The sequence below is a fragment of the Oculina patagonica genome, chromosome 13 (assembly GCF_052425735.1).
Source record: "Oculina patagonica isolate OP01 chromosome 13, crgOcupat, whole genome shotgun sequence".
In the NCBI taxonomy this organism is placed as follows: Eukaryota; Metazoa; Cnidaria; class Anthozoa; order Scleractinia; family Oculinidae; genus Oculina; species Oculina patagonica.
Window position 1 is genome coordinate 14,991,264 of NC_135770.1, and position 20,472 is coordinate 15,011,735.

Sequence of the window (20,472 nt, forward strand, 5' to 3'; positions counted from 1 at the left end):
TTAGCTGGGCAAGCTCCCGTAAGCGGCCATCTATCCCCTACACCTCTAGTGGCCGCTTACAAGAACCATTCTCGTAAGCGGCCAGCTCCAGTTGCGGACACTTTTTTCCCGTCCCGAGGGTGTCCGCTTATGAGAGCTTCGACTGTATAACCATAACATAGAGCCTGCTTGCAAAACCTATCGATTTGGGAGAGATATTTACCATATTAGGCACAAGCCCACACCTCAATCACATAGGTGAAAAGTGACATTATAAGGCTGTCAAACAGCAGTGTAAGCTCTTGTTGTGAGTAGCTGTAGTATTTACAAACTCTAAGGATGTACAGTCTGGAACTCGCTTTGCTTAGCATATTCTCAAATTGGGTGTCCCAATTACATGGATCTTCATTGACTGTAACTCCTAACAGCTTTAGTTCGCTCTTCCTAGCTATTCCATCCATGGGATCTGGGAGAGGCTTCATGGTTTTACCTTTAACAACCAAAAAAATATCACAAGCAGAACTGTAGAAGAACTAGATATGGTTGCTAATAGCTTTTTCTAGTCCCCTCTAACTTCACTGACCAGTGTTGCTACCGTAATGATTCGATTTAGCGCTTGGAGCGCTTATTTACCTTTAGCACCTCAAGGGAGGGCGCTTATTTACTTTTGGCACCTCAAGGGAGGGCGCTTATTTACTTTTGGAACCTCAAGGGAGGGCGCTTATTTACTTTTGGCACCTCAAGGGAGGGCGCTTATTTGAGACAGGGCGCTTATTCGGGACAGGGCGCTTATTTAATTTTTTGCGAAACAACCAAATGTTCAAAACAAAACTTTAATAAATATTAAAATAACTAACAATAACAAAAACTGTAACAGTAACAAATTGTTAAATGTTCAGTTACTTTTAAAGAATTGTTCATTTTAGCAGTAAATATATTCATGTAAGGTAAAGTGAATGTTCATGAGTTTATCTACGGTAACTAACAATAAGAGAACCTTATAACAATGGGGAGGCTTATTGGAATGGGGGCGCTTATTGGAATAGGGGCGCTTATCGACAAAAACACATTCAAAGGGGGCGCTTATTGGAAGAAGGACGCAAAATCGAATCATTACGGTAGTTTTCTGTATATAGAGAGACAAACTGTTTTTTGCTGACCTTAGAGAATAATGTTTCTCTAGAAACATAAACACCTCCATCCAATCAAAGCACATTATTTTGTTCTTTTTTGAGAATAAACACAGTTTGCACTTAGTAATAAAAAGACAGCTAAATGCAGACACCAATAAACATGATACCACTCCTGACATGTGCTGTGTTACAAAAAAAGTTATTGTTTCAAGTGTAATAACAAAATAATTGGGGTTTCCACTATTATTACAGAATGACAACACTCAGCCGTGGAGACACCAAAGGATAAAAACTCACTGAAACCCGGCCTGAAAAGTTACGGGCAAACATTAGAATTTATACGCAAACAAAACCATGAGGTGCCCATACAGATCATTTGAAATTGAATGATTTTAGCGGAGTAGTTATAATAAACAAGAGTGGTGTCCTCTTATACCCTCTCACATTGGGTAGCTAGACTGCAAATTTCTGGAAGTTAACTTTACCGTAAAAATTAATCAATCAGTCCTTTATTTAGGGTGGTCAGTGCTTTTAGCTTACGAGCTAGTTTCCAGCCGGGTTCGCCATGAAATAATAAAAATAAATTCTTATAAATTTGTGATAAGCTGCAATAATTAATGTCGATTACTAATTTAAATAGTTATTTAACTTAGCGTATTTACAAGTTGTATATTTATCCAAATGTAATATATAAAAAAATACAAAAATTGTCGCACAGCATTCATATAATCCCGTGAGATTGACTGTCTTTAAAAACATTTTTTAACTCTATTTTTAGTATATAAATGGACATTTTGACACCACAGTTGGAGCTAAAACTGAATCAGGAAGTTACAAGAAAATTGCAGAGGCTGTTGACGTGAAATCATCAAGAATTCTTTTTGTTACTGACGTCATTAGTGGTACGTCTCAAATGTGTCCCAAAATTGGATACGATATTTTGGTGGAGTTTTTTCTGCCTCGACTAACTCGACCGGCCAATCAAAGCCTATATAAAAGGGATATAGGAATACTAGTCTACAGAGAGAATTATAAGAATCTATTACCACCACTCATCTCCGCTACAATCTTCTTCGCTACATTCTTTACTTCACTACTCTACTCTATTCTACTCTTCTCTACTTTATACTGCTGTAGTCTACACCACTCTACTCTACTTCACCTCTACTCTACTCGACTCGATTCGACTCTACTCGACTCGACTCTACTCTATACAACTGTACACTACACCACTCTACTCCACCTCGACTCGACTCGACTCGACTCAACTACTACTATACTCCACCTCGACTCGACTCGACTCGACACAACTCGACTCCTCCTCCACTGGGCTGGGCTGGACTCGACTCTACTCTACTCCACTCTACGTTACACTACTGTACTCTACACCACTCTACTCTACTTCACCTCTACTCTACTCGACTCGATTCGACTCTACTCGACTCTACTCTACTCTATACAACTGTACACTACACCACTCTACTCCACCTCGACTCGACTCGACTCAACTACTACTCTACTCCACCTCGACTCGACTCGACTCGACTCTACTCGACCCTACTATACGCTACTCTTCTCGACTCTACTCTACTCGACACTACTCTATACTTCTGTACTCTACACCACTCTACTCTACTCCATCTCGACTCGACTCGACACGACTCGTAGGGCCGTAAAAGCGTAAAGTTTAGCAGGAAAACCGGCGTAGGGCCGTAGAAGTGTAAAGTGTAAAGTTAAGACTTAAAACGTAGGGCCATAGAAGTGTAGAGTTAAGAATGAAATGCACTAAAGTTTAGAATGAAAACGTAAAGCCGTAGAAGTGTAAAGTTTAGAATGAAAACGTAGAGCCGTAGAAGTGTAAAGTTTAGAATGAAAACGTAGGGCCGTAAAAGTGTAAAGTTTAGAACGAAAACGTAGAGCCGTAAAAAGTGTAAAGTTTAGAATGAAAACGTAGGGCCGCGGAAGTGTAAAGTTTAGAATGAAAACGTAGAGCCGTAGAAGTGTTAAGTCTAGAATAAAAACGTAGAGCCGTAAATGCGTATAGTTTAGAATGAAAACTTAGGGCTTTAAAAGTGTCAAGTCTAGAATGAAGACGTAGGGCCGTAGAAGTGTTAAGTTTAGAATGAAAACTTAGGGCCGTAGAGGTATAAAGTTTAGAATGAAAACGTAGAGCCGTAGAAGTGTTAAGTCTAGAATGAAGACGTAGGGCTTTAGAAGTGTCAAGTCTAGAATGAAGACGTAGGGCCGTAGAAGTGTAAAGTTAAGAATGAAAACGTAGGGCCGTAAAAGTGTAAAGTTTAGAATGAAAACGTAGAGCCGTAAAAGTGTAAAGTTTAGAATGAAAAAGTAGAGCCGTAGAAGTGTAAAGTTAAGAATGAAAACGTAGGGCCATAAATGCGTAAAGTTTAGATTGAAAACTTAGGGCTTTAGAAGTGTCAAGTTTAGAATGAAAACGTAGCGCCGTAGAAGTGTAAAGTTTAGAATGAAAACGCGTAGGGCCGTAAATGCGTAAAGTTTAGAATGAAAACTTAGGCCTTTAGAAGTGTCAAGTCTAGAATGAAGACGTAGGGCCGTAGAAGTGTAAAGTTTAGAATGATTGAAAACGTAGAGCCGTAGAAGTGTAAAGTCAAGAATGAAAACGTAGGGCCGTAGAAGTGTAAAGTTAAGAATGAAAAGGTAGAGCCGTAAAAGCGTAAAGTTTGGAATGAAAACGTAGGGCCCTAGAAGTGTACAGTTAAGAATTAAAACGTAGTGCTGTAAATCGTAAAGTTTAGAATGAAAACGTAGGGCCGTAGTTGAGTCGAGTCGAGTAGAGTACAGTCGAGAAGAGTAGAGTTAAGTCAAGTGGAGTAGAGTCGACTGAGTCGAGTCGAGTAGAGTATAGAGTAGAGTATAGAGTAGAGTAGAGTCGAGTAGAGGTGATTCAAGTCAGTCAAGTCCAGTAGAGTCGAGTCGAGTTTAGTTGAGTCGAGTAGCCTACAGTAGAGTAAACTCGAATCAAATATAGCAGAGTGGAGTTGAGTCGAGTAGAGCAGCGTCCAGAAGAGTAGACTCGAATAAAGTATATTATACTAGAGTAGATTAGAGTGGAGTAGAGTAGCGTAATAGTATAGTAGACTCGAATCAAGTATAGTAGAGTAGAGCAAAGTAGAGTACAGTACAGTAGAGTACAGTTGAGTCCAGTGGAATAGAGACGAGAACAGTCACATAAGCTTATATAAACGTACAGTAGCGTGGCGGAGACGAATAAAGAAGTGTTGAGAGTAGAGACCAGTCCAATCGACAATCGTAAAGTAGAGACGACTAGATTATTGTTAGTAGAGTAGAGTTGAACAGAGTGTAATCTAGTAGAGATGAGTTCAGTCAAGTAGCGTACATGTACGTAGATGCGGGAGTAGAGTACATAATAGTAAAGTAGATTCAAGTGGTGTCCAGCTGAGTAGGATACAACAGTTGGGTATTCACGTATTGCGTCGAGTTGAAAAAAGTTGTAATGGTGTAGTAGAGTTGAGTCGAGTTGAGAAAAGTTGTTATGTGGTATATTTGACTTGAGAGATAAGAGTAGAAAGTTTACTCGAGATGATAAGAGTAAAGATGTGATGTTAGTAGTTGCGTAGAGTTGAGAAAACCTTTTATCATGTGGTAGGGTTCAATCAAGATAATGAGAAGAGTTTTGATGGTCTAATAGACTTTATTGTGGTTGAGAGTGAATCGAGTATAGTTGAGTACTTACAGATCAACTGGAATGTTACTAAAAGAGGACTAATAACGTACAGAATAACTTAATGTAAAGGAAGTCGAGCTAGTCGAGATACAGAAAAAACTCCACCAAAATTTTCTATCCAATTTCGTGCCAGGTATAGTACGTCTTGTTACTTAGTCCAGTCCCTGAACTCTCTTTCCACGCGCCCTTTATAGGGGTTGAACCCAGGCGCGCGAAGAGAGAAACTCTCTCTTCGCGCGCCTGGGTTCAGCTCCTATAAAGGGCGCGTGGAAAGAGAGTTCAGGGACTGGACTACCTGTTACTACACTATGCAACATACTCTCATATCTAATGTCCGTCTTGGCGCATTGCACAGCTCAGGCAGCCTGTGGTCATTCATTCTTGACCCCAGAGCCACTTGTCCCTCTTAGCCGGCGAAGCCTGTGCACGAGAAACAAGTGGCTCCGGGGACACACGATTTGATTGGCTAGATTTTAAAAAAGGAGTTTTAAATCAAGCCAATCAAATCCACCGTTTTAAACTCTCGTTTGATATCTAGCCAATCAAATCATGTGCCCCCTAGTCTCCCTTGCAGCCGTTTTTAGTGTCGCCACGCAACGCTCCGACAGTAAAAGCGGCTGCGAGGGACACTGTCCCAAGAACCACTTGTTTCTCGTGCACAGGCTTCGTCGGCTAAGAGGGACAAGCGGTTCTGGGGAAGAGAATGGTGGTAATTTCGTTATGTTATTGGGCAAGACAATTCCCTCTCACAGTGCTTCTTTTCATCCAGGAGTATAAATGCATACCGGCGAACGTAAAAGTAAGCTGGCAAAATACTTGGAGTACCATGTCGTTTTAGGAGGGATCTTGGGGAGGAGTGCAAAAGGATCGCCCCTGAAGACGACTGCGCGTGAGGCTACCTATCTACCTAACCAGGCCCCGGCTGCACGTATCCGTTTTTGTTTCAAAATGATTTTCCCTCTGTTTCCAAAAAAACTCGCGTCCACACGTGGCGTCTTCGAATCGTTTTCGCCCGCCTACACGAAAAAAAAAAAAAACTAAAACAATTAGAAAATGCAAATACTGACCGCTGACAAAGCATGTGCATATACCAGAAAAGACCGCAAGTAGCGACATCGTTTTCGAGAAGTTCCGTTTTTACCGTCCACACGAAAAAGGACGTTTTCAAAAATCTCCCCTATAAAGAGTTTTTTTTTTCGCCGGACACGAGTGGACCAACCAACTTATCAGCAAAGAAAAAGTTCCGTTACGAAACAAAAACGGGTAGATGTGCAAGGGTCGTTAATAACTTATTGCCACTGAACTCATTTTGTTGGCTCCAATTGACTCCTTTCAACGACACAACAAGGCGAGTTAGTATATAGCGACAAACTAGAAACGACCGTTACAATGTTTTGACTGTCGGTATTTTTAGATGTTAACGCTCTGATTGGTTTGTTTTACACAGAAGCAAGAGCTGCATTTGAAGCAGGATATACAACTGCTGTTAGTGTACGACCTGGCAACGCAGCGCTAACAGATATGGATAAAAAGGACTTTACAACTATATCCACATTCAATGAGTTGTTTGAGGAAACTGAAGAGCGGCCTCATCGGACAAAGAAATCAAAAGAAGATGACTGTTAATATTATATCAACTGACGGTGATATCGGTCAAGAAACGTCGGCAAAAATCCCACTTTTGCCGGCTTTTATTTGTACATGTACATGTAGATTCACGTTCGTTCCGTTTTTCTGTGAATTTGGTTAATACTCGAAAAAAAGGGAACAGTATCACAGCAAGCTGAAGTTTACTGTTTGCCGGAAAATAATAGCGCTCAAAATAACAACGATACAACGACGAACGAACGGAACCTTTTAAATTCGTGACAAATGTGGAAAGCACAGTTTGTAGACGGTTGTTTTTGTTTTTTGTTTTTGTTCTTTCTAAATCTGGACTCGATTACCTGCCGCCAGGCCGCTGTTCGGGTTTGGTGTTTAACATTTATCGGCAAAGGCGCTGTTACCTCAAGATAACGAATCTTTTAAACAATGGTTTAATTGTTACACTGTACTGTCTTCATGGTCAAGTCTTGGAGTACATTAATATCAATTTTCAGTTTCTTAAAAAAAAAGGATTTAATGTTTCTTGCCGTACTTGATCAAAAACTACTGAATATGCATTCTATTAAATAACTCCTGACACTACATTTTTATGAGTAGGTTTAGTAAGGAGTTTTGAGGTCACGGATCAGATCTGCTAGTCGGTCAGAAGCTTGTACTGTCACCTTGTGTTTCGCTCCTAACTGAGATCTGTAAGCTGGAAAATAAAAACAAAAATCGTAAGCAACAAGTTCAATAGAAAAGCGGCAGAGTACCTCAAATGTCGCGCTTTCATTTAAATAATGGTTTGGCCTGATTATTTTCTGTAAGTTTTATCTTAAATAATTTCATTAGGTTTTTTCATACCTTGGGCTGTTCTTAGTATAATGGGATACGCTTCTTCCTGTATACTGACCAACAACGACCTTGGAAGCTAAAACGGGCAGAATGTACCAGTCAGTAAAGCTCACAACATGTAAAGTGTTGATCAGCGGTTCAGTTGTGCCAAAAATGTAAGCTTACAGCAAGCACTACACTAAGAATTTTACTAAAAGTGTGAACGTATATACCGTATCAGAAGCTTCTGACCGTATTTACTCGAATAAGCGCCGCGGCGCTTATTAAATTTCAGTTTTGCGCCTCAAGTGCGGCGCTTATTCAAGGGCGGCGCTTATTTAAAATTTGGACGCCACAAATAATTTTATCTTTTACAGTAATTGAAAATAGCATCTCTTGATTGTCATTATTCGTCTCATGCTGAAGAGCGAAGTAGCGCTAGCTGACCTGGAAAATTCACGGGCTCCACAACATTTAAAGAACTACGTATTGTAAGAATGTTGGACAGAAAAACTGATATGCAAGCGGGAAAACAATTACTTTGAACTGCAAAACATCGCTTTTAATAAAAAAAGAATTTCCAAGTCTGTTTAAGTGTTGCTTTGTAGTGCCTTATTTTAGTTTAACGGAATTCCTCGATTCCCTGCAGTCCAGATGCGGCGCTTATTAACTTTTTTGTCCCAAATGCGGCGCTTATTCGAGTAAATACGGTATAGAAACACTGCGCTCTTATACCTCAGTCTTGACTCGGTCAGCAGTTCTATCCATAAATTCCTGATGTTTAGCATCCTAGAATGTAAAACAATCTATGTAATGCAATCTTTGGATAATTTAGTAGCTGTAGTCGTGTGAGTGGATGGGCTGGTGGGTTTTATGAAGTAAGCGCTAGACCCCGAATATATACCGGAAGTAATATATCAAACACGAGTGTTTGGATAGCCGATGAAACACTATCGCTCTTGTTTGATTCTCAATCGAAACAAAAACTACGGAGTATAAAAATGGAAAAATAAAATCGTAAAAATCTGTGCTAATGTAACCTGCGATCAGGCGTTCTTTTTTCTTTTTACGAAAGCGAGAGGAAAAAAGAACGCCTGATACATTTATTTAACCGGCCGCCAGCCGCCCCCTAATTTAAATAAACTAGAAGTTGGCGGCAAATTCGAGACTCGGATTTCCACAAGGCGCGAAAAACGTCCGGAGAAAAATTGTACATATGTACAGCCTGTGTTTAAACTTCGCCGTGTTGAGATAAAAATGCTTTAAGTAGCAAGGTGAGATGGCGCTTGCGAACATATATTTATCAGTTGTACTGGATGCCGTCCCTTTATTTCAGCTTACACACACAAAAAAAGGAATTCACCGACAAGAGCTGTTTTACGGCAGATAGGATCGGTCGCTTTTGTAAACATTCCAACACCTCTGGAATATTGTTTTCGAAGAACAACAAAAACATCTTCATAGAACCAAAATTATTACGCATTGTCGCTCACTCTATTTGTTCTGCCTTCAGACAGTTACACTTGAAATCTGTTAGGGCTTCAGCTAACGTAGAAAAGAACTCGTCCTCGCAGTAAACGTGACTCTTCTTTGCCATTACCAGCTTCTGACCGGAAGTCTCGTTGAAATACGACAACCAATCAGTCCACACCGCTTTATTGAGTATTGTTTCTCGACCAATCAGACAAAAAACCAGAATCTGTTTTTTTTACATGACTTTCGACAAGCAAATGTATCATGCATGCCCTCCTTCCCCCGCAGCAGTAGTAGGGAGGGAGGGTATGATTTCAGGTTAGTGCTAATGAAGCCCGGGTATCCAAACCTCCTTCACGGTTATGATTTTCTTTGTTTTAACTTAGTAAATTATTAATGAGTTTGAGAAATCGATTTTAATACGCAACCACAAGCAAATAACAAACGCATAGTACTACAGTAGATTAAGAACTTTATAAAGGAGCAAAGACCGCATTAGTTCGGTAACTGGACAATTGGGAGGCCAAAAACCAAAATCTGCTGGCTCCTTTGTAACAAAGGCCATGGGTGAAAATTAAAGATTTACAATTCAAAATGATTTTATATTCGATGATATGGCATGTGAAGCACCACAAGGTAGGGTGCGCATGTGAAGCACCACAAGGTAGGGTGCGCATGTGAAGCACCACAAGGTAGGGTGCGCATGTGAAGCACCACAAGGTAGGGTGCGCATCCTCCCTCCTTACTGCCCATTAATTAACATACGATCAGCGTTCTTTTATGAACTAAAACTCAGTGAAATCGCGCTAAAGCGCTCCAAAAACCACATAGGAGACAAGTTAAATGATAGAGAAGTTCAGGTATGGGTTTTTTTTATTGAAAACTCATTCGCATTTTTGAACTAAAGTGAGAATCGTTTTTTCCATACAAATCCTTATAATTTCGACGTAACGCAAAGGTCGCCATGACGCTCAAATTACAACACGCACAAAGCTGAACAAAGCTCACGCGGTCTATTTCTCCCATAATAGAATGTCTATTTCTCCCATAGAGAAAACAACGATGAGTAGCCTGACTAATTTAGTAGACACTAAAGGATTGCAGTATGACATCTACATGTTTTCCCTTTTTACCGAATGGTAATGAGGTATTAAAAATGACGATTTATTTCACTCATGGACTCACTCACTCACTCCATTCCGATATAAAACCGCAATTAATTCATGCATTAAACGAGAAACGTGCTGACAGAAGGGTCCTTTAAACGCATTCAGCACATGTCAATCAGAAACAAATTATTCTTCAACCTCGTTCCAGGGTCTCTCTCTTTCAGGGAACTAAATTGAATTTCACAAAACAAATCGAAAGAGGATCACTTACACTTATCCTCTGGTGATAAAAGAGAATAGAATTCGCTCAACGAAGCCTCAGAGCATAGGCTATCAATGACCCATTCACGTAAGAAAACATTCAAAGAAGCGTTTTAGGGTGCGTTTCTTTGGGAAAAATCCAAATCCGGATTCTTGATCCAAAAACGGATTTTGCGTTTCTTTACCTATATCCGAAAATGGATTAATCTTGGATCAATGATCTGAAGAATCCACACTTCGAGTGGATACATCAGATCATATCTGAATCCGGATTTTTAGGATTCATGATCCGTGCGTTTCTTTGGGAAAGGATTCGAAAAAAGTACCTTGGCCCAGCGGTCTATGCTGTGAAAATACAGGTTCGCTCTTTGTAAACACTGCCATACAGAAAGTTTTAGGCGGTTATTTCGATCAAAATACAAAAATATTTCACGATAAAAGGAAACGGTAGCTTCAGATAGGTATGTAGTATCATTTTAAACGGGATACAGATTTTCTAGAACAGCCACTGTGTGCCTACGGAAGTTGTATCCTTTTGAAATTGTCACTAGTGAAATTTGCACTGATCATTTCGCAATCATTTTCGCTCTCAGATGCTTTCTCTCGCCACATTGTGCTTAACGCTCAAGAGATCTACTTCGACGTGTGGTTTTTGTAAAGATTTTGTATGCTTAAATTATTTTAGCTAGGATACATTCGACGAAAAATAAATTTGTGCTGATATTTTATGTTCTGTGCGAAATGTGTTTACGGGGTTGTCATGGCAAAAAATCCGTTTTCGGATTCTTCGTTTCTTTGGGAGCAAAGTATCCGTGTGATCTGAGATCAATGATCCAATTTTGGATTTTCCCAAAGAAACGCACCCTTAGTGAACACAACATTCATGCACGTTTTTGTTTCGCGTCACATCATCTTCGTGTCACGTCATCCGTTCTTGATCTATTTAAGTCGTGCAGAAACGCGCATCTTTCTCTCAAATTTTATTCGCTGCTAAAAAAAGTAAACATATTCACAAAACAAATTTACTTAATGCTAAAAAGATTCAAAGGTTACACTTAAATATTTTTGTGATAAAATACGGAATTGGCGCTATGAACTACATATAGTTACGCTTAAACTGTTATAAAAAATTATTACGCTCGCCTTGTGACGTGTTTTAGTCAACACAACATCCACGGCACGTTTTTGTTTCGCGTCACGTCACCTCGTGTCACGTCATCCGTTTTTTCGACTTTTTTGCTTGTTTACAAGCGAAAGTAGGAGAATAACAGTTATGTTAGGGAAAATTTCACATTCTTGTAAACTCTCAAAGGATTTTTTTAATTTCTCAAGGGACTGTTTTAATTTCTCAAGGGATTACTTTCAGCTGTTGGTGATCACTTGCGATCTCGTGGAAAAAAAACGTGACTTGTCACATTTACAAACGTTATATAACAATTTAAAAAGTGACATGTCAGCTTTTTATCTCAACGCACGTGTGTCTGAAAGGCGATTTATAAAAAGCGTCGCACAAACAATGGATTGCGTAACTAAAACACGAATAAATAATCACTAGCACTTACATCGTTTAAAAAGTTACAAACGTCAAAAATAAACCATACCAAAAAAACTCACTCTTTTCAAAGATATTTTTTAAGTTAAAACAAATGCAAGAGATGGGGGCTTCTTTTAGCTTAGGAGCGGTTAAAAATTAGGCCAAATTTGGTCGCTACAAGCGCCATTATATTTCGTCATCAGCCTAGGTCGTTAGGGGCGTGACCTCTCGTTGACAGCAATGTTGCATGAATCGGCTTTACAACATGCGATCGTATCGACGCAGTTCGAGTGGAATTTCAGTCAAAGGCAGCAAAATTTTTTCGTATTTCATCTTCAAATATAATTCGAAAGCATTCACTGTATATATGGCTTTTGTTTAATCCTTCTTAAGCCCACGAAGAAGCTGTCTTGATATCCGACCCTCGCAGAGCCTAGACAAAACGCAGCTTGAGTGTATCGATTTGTTTACGCCGCAATAATATGCGCAATGTTTTCTCCGACAGTAGTCGGAAATATCTGTATTTTTTTCGTGCTTTTTCGTCGCAAAAACAAAGCTTCGAACGCATATTTTGTTGTTTCATTTGCTAATTTCGCTGCCGTAATCGACTGCCTCGAAAGGTCCTTGCAATGTTTAAGTATAGAATTGTCAGATCTCGGTGAAATTTGCACTGTTTATTTGTGTAATGTTGAGGAATATGTGTATAAATACCCGGCGAGGACGAGCCATTTTTGACAAAATTATATGGCTGCATTTCCTCCGCGAAAATAGGAAATTGTTAAACTAAACTACAAAGCAACTGTAATGATAAGTTCGAAGAACGATGCACAGGATAAACCTTCGACTCATACTTCATGCAAAAAAGTCGGTATCTCGAAGAGACTTTGATTCATCTTTTTGAGTCGAGCAGATACACGAAGTGTTCGGGCGTATCTTTTCTCTCAATTTTTTTCCGCTGCTCAAAAATAACGCTATACGTGCTGACAGAAAAGTAAACATATTCACAAAACAAATTTACTTAATGCTTAAAAGGATCAAAAGTGAATAGCGCTACGACCCCTGCGAGCACGAGCCATCAATGACGCAACTCACGTGGAAAAATAAAGCAAAGTGAGATTGCTTTACCTTACTGGACACTTATTTGGAAAAAATGCGGAGGTCGGCACTTCATTCATCGAATTACCATGAGGTTGCTCGAAGAGCCTTTGATTTAAAGGATCAACGTGCGCCCTACTGTGGCTATCAGTGAATGGAGAACCAATCTTATAAATTCCGGTTATAAGCCCCCCCGGTTATAGGCCCATCAACCTGGAAACAAAAAAAATAAGCCCAGGGTATAGGCTACGGTATAGGCTGGTAATTTGTTGATTTAAAGTTAGCATAGCTAGGCTTTGGAAATTTTTATCAAAGTCATAGTCCCTGGACCAGCTGAACCGATAGTCCAACGATGATTACTTTACCTTAGCAATGGTCTCCTTAGCTTTTTTGGCTGCTCTTAAAGTATTAATTTTCCACTTAACAAGAGAAGAAGCCAAGGTACCAAATCCAATTGAACCTTTTTTACCATCACTCTGCACTGAATCTCGTCTCGATCGCGTTGCATTACTGGAACCCAACGCTGAAGCTGTTATTGAGGACCTTCTTCGCGAGTCTCGTCTCGCTGTTGCTGCAGGGATGTCAGAACTTCCCATAGAGGGTGAGGTCTCAGATTGTCCTGAGGTGCCAGGAGTAGGGAAGTTTGACACTCGCCTGGAGCCGGAAGTAACAAGCTCTCCTGGAGGGAACGGGCTGGTGAACTTTGGTAAAGTCGCTGTGGAAGAACTACGTCGCCTGTGGGTTTCAGACTGTCTGATTGAAAACGCTTCAAGAGGCTCTATTGTATCAGCGCGCTCCTGAAAGAAAAAATATATGTACGGCTCCAGTTAGCAACAAAAACAACAACAACAACAAACTTTTTTTTACTCTAAATATTTACAAAAGGAATATATATATATATATATATATATATATATATATATAACCAACAAATGGAGTGAAATTCTCATCTGCTACAAAGTGCTCAATAGCTGAACTAGAGCGGTGAATAACAGTAAAATCTCAAGAGTTAGTTTATATGGTCATTTATTCGCTACTCTGAGTTTCATGCCTCGTGCGAGGCAATCATCAGGCGACTGCCAGAAAAAACGGTTACATTCAAAGATATTTGAAAATTCAGAACAATACAATACATTGCGTGTCATATGTCACGTCACGCGAGGACTTTATCACTAGTTAAAAAACGTTTTTCAGTAAGAATTTCCTAGAGTGTCTGCAACACGATACAAGCTCGTTTCTGCTGTTCAGAGTTGACATTTCCGGTTTACATAAAATGAAAAATTTCTCCCACAAACACAAATTACATCTCTTGGTTACATTCGAATAAGACCTAGCCTGTTTAACTTTGCGCCACTTGATGTCATACTTTACTTTCTGATCTTTCAGGCTCCAGATATACTTACTTAGTTCAGTGGCGTGTTTATACCGCTCATTTCGAAAAGAACATACATGATTACGGTATCTTAATTTAAACGTAGTGTCACATAGCCCGATGTATGTTTCCTTCGTGGTTGGTGTGGTGACTTCGGCCTGGTAAATAATGCTTTCAATGTTACAATTTCCATCCATAGGACACGTGCTAGATTTCCGGCAATTGCAATTTTTCGTTTGGTCATTAGTACTGGTGGATTTGTTAATTTCAGCTTTGTGCTGAAATTAACAAATCCACCAGTACTAATGACCAAACGAAAAATTGCAATTGCCGGAAATCTAGCACGTGTCCTATGGATGGAAATTGTAACATTGAAAGCATTATTTACCAGGCCGAAGTCACCACACCAACCACGAAGGAAACATACATCGGGCTATGTGACACTACGTTTAAATTAAGATACCGTAATCATGTATGTTCTTTTCGAAATGAGCGGTATAAACACGCCACTGAACTAAGTAAGTATATCTGGAGCCTGAAAGATCAGAAAGTAAAGTATGACATCAAGTGGCGCAAAGTTAAACAGGCTAGGTCTTATTCGAATGTAACCAAGAGATGTAATTTGTGTTTGTGGGAGAAATTTTTCATTTTATGTAAACCGGAAATGTCAACTCTGAACAGCAGAAACGAGCTTGTATCGTGTTGCAGACACTCTAGGAAATTCTTACTGAAAAACGTTTTTTAACTAGTGATAAAGTCCTCGCGTGACGTGACATATGACACGCAATGTATTGTATTGTTCTGAATTTTCAAATATCTTTGAATGTAACCGTTTTTTCTGGCAGTCGCCTGATGATTGCCTCGCACGAGGCATGAAACTCAGAGTAGCGAATAAATGACCATATAAACTAACTCTTGAGATTTTACTGTTATTCACCGCTCTAGTTCAGCTATTGAGCACTTTGTAGCAGATGAGAATTTCACTCCATTTGTTGGTTATATATATATATATATATATATATATATATATATGACTTCAGGTGGGTTTCACACTGATAAATCCAGAATAGTGCTCAACAATGAAGGAGCGGTAATAACAGTGATTTTCTACTCAGTATCGTTTCATATGGGCTTTAATACAGGTCTGTTTCGTAGACCAACAAAGAGTTGATCCACTCATCAGTTAAATTCCATATACACTGTCGCATCGCTAGGGTTTATATACATCAATGGTGTGATCGTTACAAAATTCAAACTTAAAAAACAATAGTAATATACATTTGTAAGCTTATGATTGGTCCTTGAGGACGCGATTGAATTTAAGAAGAAATTTTCGCTTGTGCCTGCAAGTTGATACAAGCTCATTACGTTTGTTAAGAGTTGCCATGTCCGGTTTATATAAAATGTAGAATTTCTCGGTATTACATAGATTACATCGTTTGGAAAGATTAGAGTAAGATTTGGCCTTGGCTAGAATTTTCCACGTGATTTTAAAGTCTTTCTTTTGATCTTTCAGTTGCCATAGATGTTTGCTTAGTTCAGTGTCATTCTTTTTGTTTTCATGTTTAAATGACATTTGGTGATTTCGCCATCTCGTTTTGAACTCCGTGGCGGTGAGGCCTACGTACGTCTCAGTGCTTTCAGCTGTGGTGATTGTGGCTTGGTATACTACCTCCTTGACCAAGCATTCTCCTTCCAAAGGGCACTTTTCTGGCTGGCGGCAGTTACATGTTTTGGGTTGTGTTGTTTCCTCAGGAGGCGTGTTCTGTCTTAAAACGGTTTTGTTGTGTCCATCGATGATTTGTTTTACATTTGGTGAACAACTGTAACTCAGCTTAACATTATTTTTGTTGAAAAGTTTTCTTAATTTGTGGTTGGGTGGGAAGCAGTTCTCAATCAAATTTAGGAATTCTCTACCTATGTTAGTTTGTACATTTTTACTATATGGTGGGTTGAACCATATTGAAACAACACAACCCAAAACATGTAACTGCCGCCAGCCAGAAAAGTGCCCTTTGGAAGGAGAATGCTTGGTCAAGGAGGTAGTATACCAAGCCACAATCACCACAGCTGAAAGCACTGAGACGTACGTAGGCCTCACCGCCACGGAGTTCAAAACGAGATGGCGAAATCACCAAATGTCATTTAAACATGAAAACAAAAAGAATGACACTGAACTAAGCAAACATCTATGGCAACTGAAAGATCAAAAGAAAGACTTTAAAATCACGTGGAAAATTCTAGCCAAGGCCAAATCTTACTCTAATCTTTCCAAACGATGTAATCTATGTAATACCGAGAAATTCTACATTTTATATAAACCGGACATGGCAACTCTTAACAAACGTAATGAGCTTGTATCAACTTGCAGGCACAAGCGAAAATTTCTTCTTAAATTCAATCGCGTCCTCAAGGACCAATCATAAGCTTACAAATGTATATTACTATTGTTTTTTAAGTTTGAATTTTGTAACGATCACACCATTGATGTATATAAACCCTAGCGATGCGACAGTGTATATGGAATTTAACTGATGAGTGGATCAACTCTTTGTTGGTCTACGAAACAGACCTGTATTAAAGCCCATATGAAACGATACTGAGTAGAAAATCACTGTTATATATATATATATAGTATAAATAAATAATTAAGGGTCTGGCTACCTGAAATAACTGAAGAGTTAAAAAGGGCAGGCAGCCAGTGTTACAATTATGAAAATACAAATTAAGGTCGGTAAAACACACAACAACATGCACAGAACATTACAGTGAGCAAAATGAAAAAAGAGAAAAATATATATTAGAATATTGAAGATAAATAAAATAAGAGAAATATAAATAAGAGAACTTATCAATTACTGTTACTAAAAGGAGAAAACAATTGGAAAGTTAGCTTGCAGTAGAGGCTTACGCGGAGAATATTTTCAAATTCAAATCCCAAGCTCTCTTTAATTACATCTCCCTGCATTATTAGCCACCATTGCAAGGTAGTTCCAGTCCAATACCGAGAATGCGAATATAAAATATTGGACCTTATTCATGATTGGAGTTAGTCCAGTCCCTGAACTCTCCCTACCCCGCCCTACATAGAAGCTGAATCCAGGCGGGAGAAGAGAGAGTCCTTGTATGCGCATTCTCGAGACAAACCAATAAAAAATGATGAAGAATATGCGCTTAGGTTCAAACTGCGTATTCAAGGCTGGAACGTTATCCTGGACTCTCTATTCTCGCCTGGGTTCAACTCCTATATATACAGCACACGGAAGGGAAAGTCAAGGGACTGACTGACTGAACCTGAAGTTCGTAAGATAAACTTCTGTATACAATCAATTCTATTGCTGTTGTCAAACGTAAGATTGACCTTTCCATACCCTAGTATCTGCTTGGTTTGTGAGACCCTCCTGTGTTGTCTCTTTGTCAGTTTGAAGTTTGGTTCCTTTGCTCGTTATGTCATTGTTCTCGTCGTAGCTTGTCGGCTTTATTCCATCTCCTTCCATATTATTGTGCTTTGAATTGGTTTCCGCTGTAGTTTGGTGACTGTTGAGTGCCGTACTCTTTGTACCCTCTGTTCGTTGATAGCTTTTTTGAGTTGAAATAGCAAATGTTAGCAACCAGGTCGTGGTAACACTGTACAGCTTGGGCTTATTTGGAATTTTTTATCTTGTGTAACATAAGGAATCTTGTCCTCGGTGGGTAATTTTTTTCATACAACCCTAAGCATTAAAACGCTGCCGGATTGAGGCGAATAGTCAACTCAGAGAAAAAAGGTTCTCTCAATCAGGCTATAGGACCTAAAGTCAATCTGCATTCGTATTTCAGGTATTTAGCTCAGCCCAGTCTATTTCCAACTCTCCTCTGATTTTCTGTAATCCTTCCACTCGGTTTCGCGGGGTAAACGCGACCCCCGAAATGGATCTGGGACTAGTGGGGGTTTCTGAAATATAGGGAGAATGAAAAAGCAGGAACAGCAGCGCTGCTTTACAAACCTGGGTACTTTGAAAAAGAGGAGTGAATTTGGTTTCTCCGTGAAAGCGTGATAAGGTCTTTCTTTTCCAGGTGTCCTTGTCTTAAAGAGTAAGTTTTCCCCCGTAAAAACCACCTGAGATTGGTTACCGTCTTTGTTAATGGGACTGGTGATGGTTGCGGCATTCTTGCTGTTATCGTCCTTAATGGAAAACGCACTCAATAAGCAAAGACAAGAACAAATATATTGCCCTGTTTATTTTAGAGTAGAGGGTTATCATGGGTAGGGTAACCCAGGGCTATGTTTTGCCCTTGTAAACACTCCACAGACAAGAGAGGCAACTCCAAGAAAAGAAACATGATCAAAAATACTATCCTGAAATTTTTAGGATAAAGTTACGAATAGTCAGCTCGAAACATACTGATGTAGGTCTGAAATGATGTGAACTGACCAAAATATCGGACCGGAAGTAAAATCTTTGAAATAAATGAAATGAGGACAGCATGTCCTAGTGATTTCAAGGAGGCAGTGTAGCCTAGTGATTAACCTAGTGATTAGGGTGCTGGACTTGTAACCCTGCGGTCTCAGCTTTGAATTTTCCTTCCTGCCACTAGATGGATCTGTATTTGGTGGTCCGAATTCAGTTCCTTTACGACGTTACATAGCCAACTGGCCAGCTTCCTGCCAGTTTCTGTCTGATTATTTTACTTTACCCAAGATAAATTTATGCGAACGGACCAAGATCCGTGGAAAGCGACCACGTCCCGTAACCGGCCGTCCGCAGCAAGATTTTAAAACAATTAATGTTTGGGGTGGTCGCTTAGCGGGAACTTCGACTGTGCTGTCTTGTGCGACCTATGCGGGTAAATATACATCATATTCTACAACCTGGGGGAGGGGGTGGGGAGGGTGGGTGGGGGAAGGAGTGGATTGAAAGCCAATGATGGTATTTTGTACCTTTTTCTCACAGGTCGATGACGTCGTGTCAGTCGCATCCGTCACGTTGGTCACGTGGTCAGTAATACTGGGACTGGTCAGGAGACGGGCGGATTCGTCCTTGCTAAAGAAAGGAAGCAAGCAAGCAAACAACGATGGAGGGATGGATGGAAGGAAGGAAGGAACAAATAGTTGGTTTGTTAGCGAGCTAGTTGATAACCTGTATTCGTTGATACCAAAACATTTCTGATAAACAAGCTAAAATCTACGCTGTTAATCCTGTTATGGTATTCTGTTCATGTATTATACCAAGAGAAGATTTTATGTTGATTATATACAATTTTGGTATCCATCTGGGGCTTTATTTCGACCCTGAAAAAACAAAGAGAAAGATAAGGAGGTGTATGTGTTTAAAATGGGTTTAAATAAATTTTTTTTTTTTCACAAAAACAAAGCTCACAATTGACAGCCTCGTTCCCACGGTTTCTCTCTCTCCGCCCCCATGAGCGCTCTTGAGCGGCGGAGAGAGAGAGACCCTGGGAACGAGGTTGCACAATTTTCTGTAAAAATGGCAAGCGAATACAGATCAAGAAACTAACATAGAAATTTGGAGTAATTTGATATCTTTGTAGAGTTATCTGCCCGGCCACCACATAATAAGAAAAAAAAGTCGTTGGCATTTTCAATGAGCTAGTTGAGCGGGACAATTTTGGGAGTTTTTTTTTGACTCCTTCACAAATTCAGCTACCTTTGTTCATTACCACTTGTGTCGTTGACACGCAAACGAGGAGAATCTTCAAAAGCAGCTTTGGTTTCTGTGTGCAGGCTCAAGGTGAGGGGCGTGACACGGTAAGACCCACCATCGGCGCTGGAACTACGAGGTGTATCTTGAGCTGGATTCTGCATTAAGATTCTCACTGAAAGATTCTTGCTTCGGAGATCACCATCACTTCCCACAACTTTCAATGCAGGTGGAACGGCTTGTTTAAGAGTTTGTTCAGTGCTTTCCACTTCACCGCCAGAGGTTAAAATTTCACGGTCCGTTGCCATTGAAGAAAACTTGCACCTTATTATCCTAAAACAGACGACATTTTTGGGGGAAGCACATTTTGTGATAAAAATGTTTGTTACTGTTAACATTCGTACCACAGGAAAATATTCAGAATTATATGTACATGATGACGCATAAATGGTGATGCAGCGCGCGCGTCCGTGTTAGTTTTGTGTATTTTACTGGTTCAAGAATGCGTAACCAGGTAACGACGATACCTGGTATAAATAGAAACAAGAAATTCCGAGAGTGACAGCAATTATTTCGTTTACCAGTCTGCGCTATTAGACGGACGTACACCTGGCTATTTTTCAGTTATTTTACTGTATTAAACTTAACTCCCTATAAAACGAGCACCTCTGAAAGACGGACAGTTAGAGCCGGGTGTCTGTTAAAGAGAGTGTTGAGTGTAGCTAACATTAT

The 20,472-nt window shown here is 39.7% G+C and overlaps 2 protein-coding genes across 2 annotated transcripts in view; one reads left to right on the forward strand and one right to left on the reverse strand.

The window, feature by feature from the left end:
- The window catches only part of LOC144637249 (enolase-phosphatase E1-like), a 22,815-nt gene extending 14,967 nt beyond the window's left edge, over positions 1 to 7,848 (forward strand). The window contains exons 6-7 of the mRNA XM_078496380.1: positions 1,891 to 2,014; positions 6,284 to 7,848. Of these exons, the coding sequence (XP_078352506.1) occupies positions 1,891 to 2,014; positions 6,284 to 6,462 (303 nt within the window). The 3' untranslated portion in view covers positions 6,463 to 7,848. The remainder of the gene's footprint in view (positions 1 to 1,890; positions 2,015 to 6,283) is intronic.
- On the reverse strand, positions 6,996 to 20,185 carry LOC144637242 (uncharacterized). Its single transcript, XM_078496372.1, has 8 exons — positions 19,747 to 20,185; positions 19,020 to 19,122; positions 18,085 to 18,263; positions 17,470 to 17,677; positions 13,092 to 13,523; positions 7,990 to 8,043; positions 7,285 to 7,351; positions 6,996 to 7,135 (listed from the first exon to the last, which is right to left on the reverse strand). Exons 1-8 carry the CDS (start codon positions 20,136 to 20,138, stop codon positions 7,041 to 7,043), a joined length of 1,530 nt encoding a protein of 509 aa, XP_078352498.1. The 5' UTR covers positions 20,139 to 20,185; the 3' UTR covers positions 6,996 to 7,040.
- Positions 20,186 to 20,472: the final 287 nt, after the last annotated feature.

Coding starts and splice junctions, on each gene's coding strand:
- LOC144637242 (XM_078496372.1), bottom strand. CDS start 20,138: ATGTTAACAGTAACAAACATTTTTATCACAAAATGTGCTTCCCCCAAA. Junction 19,123..19,746: donor ACAAGTGGTAATGAACAAAG/GTAGCTGAATTT, acceptor TCCTTTCTTTAG/CAAGGACGAATCCGCCCGTC. Junction 8,044..13,091: donor CTAAGGAGACCATTGCTAAG/GTAAAGTAATCA, acceptor TTTACATTCTAG/GATGCTAAACATCAGGAATT.